This window comes from Bison bison, unplaced genomic scaffold (assembly GCF_000754665.1).
Source record: "Bison bison bison isolate TAMUID 2011002044 unplaced genomic scaffold, Bison_UMD1.0 scf7180017864317, whole genome shotgun sequence".
Classification (NCBI taxonomy): domain Eukaryota; kingdom Metazoa; phylum Chordata; class Mammalia; order Artiodactyla; family Bovidae; genus Bison; species Bison bison.
Window position 1 is genome coordinate 5456232 of NW_011494889.1, and position 7092 is coordinate 5463323.

The window sequence follows — 7092 nt, forward strand, 5'->3', positions numbered from 1 at the left end:
CATCCCAGTGCACCAGCCCTGAGCACCCTGTCTCATGCATTGAACCTGGACTGGCGATCTATTTCACATATGATAATACACGTTTCAATGCTATTCTCTCAAATCATCCCACCCTCACCTTCTCCCACAGAGTTCAAAAGTCTCTTTTTTACATCTGTGTCTCTTTTGCTGTCTCGCATGTAGGGTCATCATTACCATCTTTCTAAATTCCATATATATGCATTAGTATACTGTATTGGTGTTTTTCTTTCTGACTTACTTCACTCTGTATAATAGGCTCAAGTTTCATCCACTTAGATTAGAACTGATTCAAATACATTCTTTTTTATAGATGAGTAATATTCCATTGTGTATATGTACCACAGCTTTCTCATCCATTCGTCTGCTGATGGACATCTAGGTTGCTTCCATGTCCTAGCTATTGTAAACAGTGCTGTGATGAACACTGGGGTACATGTGTCTCTTTCAATTCTGCTTTCCTTGGTGTGTATGCCCAGCAGTGGGATTGCTGAGTCATATGGCAGTTTATTTCCAGTTTTTTAAGGAATCTCCACACTGTTCTCCATAGTGGCTGTACTAGTTTGCATTCCCACCAACAGTGTAAGAGGGTTCCTTTTTCTCCTCACCCTCTCCAGCATTTATTGTTTGTAGATTTTTTGATATCAGCCATTCTGACTGGTGTGAGATGGTACCTCATTGTGGTTTTGATTTGCATTTCTCTGATAATGAGTGATGTTGAGCATCTTTTCATGTGTTTGTTAGCCATCTGTGTATGTCTTCTTTGGAGAAATGTCTATTTAGTTCTTTGGCCCATTTTTTGATTGGGTTGTTTATTTTTCTGGAATTGACCTGCAGGAGTTGCTTGTATATTTTTGAGATTAATTATTTGTTAGTTGCTTCATTTGCTATTATTTTCTCCCATTCTGAAGGCTGTCTTTTCACCTTGCTTATAGTTTCCTTAATTGTGCAAAAGTTTTAAGTTTAATTAGGTCCCATTTGTTTATTTTTGCTTTTATTTCCATTACTCTGGGAGGTGGGTCATAGAGGATGCTGCTATGATTTACATCAGAGAGTGTTTTGCTTATGTTTTCCTCTAGGAGTTTTATAGTTTCTGGTCTTACATTTAGATTTTTAATCCATTTTGAGTTTATTTTGGTGTATGGTGTTAGAAAGTGTTCTAGTTTCATTCTTTTACAAGTGATTGACCAGTTTTCCCAGCACCACTTGTTAAAGAGATTGTCTTTTCTCCATTGTATATTCCTGCCTCCTTTGTCAAATATAAGGTGTCCATAGGTCTGTGGATTTATCTCTGGGCTTTCTATTTTGTTCCATTGATCTGTATTTCTGTCTTTGTGCTAGTAACATATTGTCTTGATGACTGTAGCTTTGTAGTATAGTCTGAAGTCAGGCAAGTTGATTCCTCCAGTTCATTCTTCTTTCTCAATATTGCTTTGGCTATTTGAGTTTTTTTGTATTTCCATACAAATTGTGAAATTATTTGTTCTAGTTCTCTGAAAAATACTGTTGGTAGCTTGAATCTATAGATTGCTTTGGGTAGTATACTCATTTTCACTATATTGATTCTTCTGGTCCATGAACATGGTATATTTCTCCATCTATTTGTGTCACCTTTGATTTCTTTCATCAGTATTTTATAGGTCTTTTGTTTCTTTAGGTAACTTTATTCCTAAGTATTTTATTCTTTTTGTTGCAATTGTGAATGGAATTGTTTCTTTAATTTCTCTTTCTGTTTTCTCATTGTTAGTGTGTAGGAATGTAAGGGATTTCTGTGTGTTGATTTTATATCCTGCAACTTCACTATATTCATTGATTAGCTCTACTAATTTTCTGGTGGAGTCTTTAGGGTTTTCTATGTAGAGGATCATGTCATCTGCAAACAGTGAGAGTTTTACTTCTTCTTTCCCAATCTGGATTCCTTTTATTTCTTTTTCTTCTCTGATTGCTGTGGCTAAAACTTCCAAAACTATGCTGAATAGTAGTGGTGAGAGTGGGCATCCTTTTCTTTTTTCTGACTTTAGGGGAAATGTTTTCAGTTTTTCACCATTGAGGATAATGTTTGCTGTGGGTTTATCATATATGGCTTTTATTATGTTGAGGTATGTTCCTTCTATGCCTGCTTTCTGGAGGATTTTTGTCATAAATGGATGTTGAATTTTGTCAAAGGCTTTCTCTGAATCTATTGAGATAATCATATGTTTTTTATCTTTCAATTTGTTAATGTGGTGTACCACATTGATTTGTGAATATTGAAGAATCCTTGCATCCCTGGGATAAAGCCCACTTGGTCATGATGGATGATCTTTTTAATATGTTGTTGGAATATATTCTATTATATAACAGAATAATATATTCTTTTTAATATGTTGTTGGAATATATTCTGTTATATAACAGAATAATGTATTCTGTCATAAAAATACCAACAGTATTTTTCAGAGAACTAGAACAAATAATTTCACAATTTTTATGGAAATACAAAAAAACCTTGAATAGCCAAAGCAATCTGTTGGAATATGTTCTGTTTGCTAGAATTTTGTTAAGGGTTTTTGCATCTATGTTCATCAGTGATATTAGCCTATAGTTTTCTTTTTCTGTGGCATCTTTGTCTGGTTTTGGTATGAGGGTGATGGTGACTCTGTGGGAAAAGGTGAGGGTGGGATGATTTGAGAGAATAGCATTGAAACATGTGTGAAACAGATCGCCAGTCCAGGTTCGATGCATGAGACAGGATGCTCAGGGCTGGTGCAATGGGATGACCCAGAGGGATGGGATGTGGAGGAAGATGGGAGGAAGGTTCAGGATGGGGTTTAAATAAATTAGATTAAGGGAAAAAAAAATAGAATGAGTTTGGAAGTTTACCTTCCTCTGCAATTTTCTGGAAGAATGACTATAAATTTGTTTTCTAATTCTGTGAGTCTGTTTTGTAAATAAGTTCAATTGTATCATTTTTTAAAGATTCCACATATAAGTGATACTATATGATATTAATATTTGTCTTTATGGTAATCTCTAGGTCCATGCATGTTGCTGCAAATGATGTTATTTTTTATGGCTGAGTAATATTCCGTTGTATATATGTACCACATCTTCTTTGTCCATTCCTCTGTTGATGGACATTTAGATTGCTTCCATGTCATGACTATTGTGTCTAGTGCTGGTATGAAGATCCTAGTCTTTACAGTACTTTCCAGACTCAGTTAGTGCAGTTCCATTTCCCACTCCTGCTGAGAGTCCCTTGTTTTGACTCAGAACAGAATGGCAACATTCTGTGCCTCACCTTTGACACTGCAAACCTTAAAGCTGGCCTTCAGTTGCTTAAAATACCTCCCTCCTTCCAGAGCTGCCAGCCTGTTTACTTGGGCCTCCCAGTGACCAGATGAGCTGGGTGAACCAACTGGAGCAGGCCCGGCGGGAATGCCAGCAGCACTACGTGGCCATCGCCCAGGTGAGCTCACCACCTTCACCTGCTGAGGCCGACTGCCTGGGAGGGGGAAGGGGCAGCCTTGCACCTTAACCAGACACTCTGTGATGCCTGGGCTGCTGACAGGTGGATAATTGGGTAATCGCATAGTATACCTATTATGTGTAATGTGTGATTGTGACAAATTGTGATATGTGACATATGACTTTAAATTATTGGCAGAGTTGGGGATAGAATGGCAGGGCATGAAAAGGAAGGAAGCAGAGAGGCCTTGGTGCCTCTGATGCATGAGGCTGAGGATAGAATTCAAAGCTGTTGAAAATTAGAATTTGGGGAGAATTTGAGGAATGTGATTGTCTTCTGGGGACTGTGTTGTGATCCTGAACCATGGATCTGGCATTCATCGCCAGCTCCGGATCATAAATGGGCTGTGATGTGAACCTTGTTCCTGGGCCAGGGAGATGCCTTCTCTGCCTTCTGTCAACATCTTACTCCCCAAAGCTATGGGGCTTTGGACAAGCTCCAGAGTCATGGGCCAGCCCTGGAGGACTTTAGCAGTGGTGGGAGGGATCCAGTCCAGATTCCAGAAGGTTCCTGGAGCCAGAATAGATGGGAGCCTCAAGTGTTGGGAGTGGAGTGGGGGTGGAGGTCTGTGGCTGCAGGGGGTCAGGATGAGTTAGGGTCCAAGGACTTTAGAGATGTGGGCATAATGTGGCTGCATATGTCAGAGAGAAATGTCAAGAAAATAACCTCCTGTGTAACCTGGGTTTGTGCCTCTTGGCTGCAAACGTCAAGAGGATCGATCCACAGTGAAGAACTTAGGACTCTTGTTTTGTGTAGATAGTTACAACCAGGACTTTCACCCTTTTTATCAGAACTTCCGGATTCAAAGCTTTCCTTGTGCCCATGTAGTTTATTCCAGTTCCGTTTGACTGTCAATCCTCTATTATCACAATACCAATCACTACCTGTATTAAAGAATGAAATACATTTTCATAACCAAGAGAGGGCGATGCCACAGCCCCATTTTGCCATCAGCATCTTTTGGGTGATGAGGTCACTGGAGGACTGGGAGCAGTGGATAGGAAGGAACTTTGCCCTCTGTGCTGTGCTGCCCCGTCTGGTGAGGATACCCTCTCTGTTTCTCCTCCAGGAGCAGCAGATGATGAAAACCTTCCCCCACCTTCTCAACGTCAATGAAGACCCGCAGCTCACGGGGGTTCTCAAGCACTTCATTCAGGCTGGTACTTACTTACCCCTCTCAACTCGCACCGAAGGAAGGCAGAGGGAAGAGGGTCAAGAGGCACTTGCCTGCTGGCTTTGGTTCGTAAGGTCTCTGACCGAATTGTCTGGGACCTTCTAATTTGCAGAGTGATGTTAACTGACCTGGCACTTCCTCAGCAGTTGATTTTGGTTCTGTTCATGCCTCTTGCCCCTGAGCATATTTCTTTTTCTTTTTAAAAATTTTTAATGGTAAAATACACATTACAGAAAACTCACCATGTTAACCATTTTTAAGTGTACAGTGTGTGGCATTAAGTGCCTTTGCATTGTTGTGCAACCATTTTGTGTGTGTGTGCACACACATGTGTGCAAGCACTCAGTTGCTCAGTTGTGCCTGACATTTTGTGACCCCATAGACTGTGGCCCATTAGGCTCCTCTGTCCATGGGATTAGCCATGCAAGAATACTGGAGTGGGTTGCTGTTTCCTCCTCCAGGGGATCTTTCTGACCCAGGGATCAAACCCACGTGTCCTGCATCTCCTGCACTGGCAAGCAGATTCTCTACCACTGAGCCACCTGGGAAGCCCTGGGCAACCATTACAGGCACCCATCTCCAGATTTTTTTTGTCTTCCCAAACTGAAACTCTGTCCCCATTATGCAATAACTCCCTGTTAGCCCCTCACCCAGTCCTTGGCAACCATCATTTTACTTCCTGTCTCTATGAATTTAACCATTCCAGGTACTTTTATAAATACAATATTTGTCCTTTTGTGTCTGGCTTACTTAGCATAATTTCTTCCAGCTTCATCCATATTGAAGCATGTATCAGGATTTTCTCCCTTTTTAAGACTGAACAATACACGATTTTATGTGTTTACCACATTTATTTATCCATTCATCCACTGGAAAATGGCACCAGTATTTGGTCACATCTGGCTTCCGCACTTTAGCCCTATGCACACTCAGGACAGGAGAGGCTTTTGCAGGACAGTAGTTGGGGCTGGAGATCAAGACTGACATATACTCACTACTATATATAAAATAGATAATTAATAAGAACCTACTGTACAGCACAGGGAACTCTACTCAATACTCTGTAATGACCTACATGGGAAAAGAACCTAAAAAAGAGTAGATGTAGATATATGTATAACTGATTCACTTTGCTGCACAGAAGAAACTGATACAATATTGTAAACCAACTATGCTCCAATAAAAATTAATTAAAATTAATTAAAGTAACAATAATAAATCCATTAAGATCAGATCAGATCAGATCAGTCATTCAGTTCTGTCCGACTCTTTGCGACCCCATGAATCGCAGCACGCCAGGCCTCCCTGTCCATCACCAACTCCCGGAGTTCACTCAGACTCACGTCCATCGAGTCAGTGATGCCATCCAGTCATCTCATCCTCTGTCGTCCCCTTCTCCTCTTGCCCCCAATCCCTCCCAGCATCAGAGTCTTTTCCAATGAGTCAACTCTTCGCATGAGGTGGCCAAAGTACTGGAGTTTCAGCTTTAGCATCATTCCTTCCAAAGAAATCCCAGGGCTGATCTCCTTCAGAATGGACTGGTTGGATCTCCTTGCAGTCCAAGGGACTCTCAAGAGTCTTCTCCAACACCACAGTTCAAAAGCATCCATTCTTCGGCACTCAGCTTTCTTCACAGTCCAGCTCTCACATCCATACATGACTACAGGAAAAACCATAGCCTTGACTAGACGAACCTTTGTTTGCAAAGTAATGTCTCTGCTTTTGAATATGCTATCTAGGTTGGTCATAACTTTCCTTCCAAGGAGTGTCTTTTAATTTCATGGCTGCAGTCACCATCTGCAGTGATTTTGGAGCCCCCCAAAATAAAGTCTGACACTCTTTCCATTGTTTCCCCATCTATTTCCCATGAAGTGATGGGACCAGATGCTATGATCTTCGTTTTCTGAATGTTGAGCTTTAAGCCAACTTTTTCACTCTCCACTTTCACTTTCATCAAGAAGCTTCTTAGTTCCTCTTCACTTTCTGCCATAAGGGTGGTGTCATCTGCATATCTGAGGTTATTGATATTTCTCCCGGCAATCTTGATTCCAGCATGTGCTTCTTCCAGCCCAGAGACTCTCATGATGTACTCTGCATAGAAGTTAAATAAACAGGGTGACAATATATACCCTTGACGTACTCCTTTTCCTATTTGGAACCAGTCTGTTGTTCCATGTCCAGTTCTAACTGTTGCTTCCTGACCTGCATACAAATTTCTCAAGAGGCAGGTCAGGTGGTCTGGTATTCCCATCTCTTTCAAAATTTTCCACAATTTATTGTGATCCACAGAGTCAAAGGCTTTGGCATAGTCAATAAAGCAGAAATAGATGTTTTTCTGGAACTCCCTTGCTTTTTCCATGATCCAGCGGATGTTGGCAATTTGATCTCTGGCTG

General features: G+C 40.9%; 1 protein-coding gene across 1 annotated transcript in view; it reads left to right on the plus strand.

Annotated features, from left to right (window-relative positions):
• Positions 1–7092, plus strand: part of KIF28P — an 81121-nt gene that overhangs the window by 44658 nt on the left and 29371 nt on the right. The window contains exons 10-11 of the mRNA XM_010852890.1: positions 3358–3464; positions 4594–4684. Coding sequence (XP_010851192.1) covers positions 3358–3464; positions 4594–4684 — 198 coding nt within the window. The remainder of the gene's footprint in view (positions 1–3357; positions 3465–4593; positions 4685–7092) is intronic.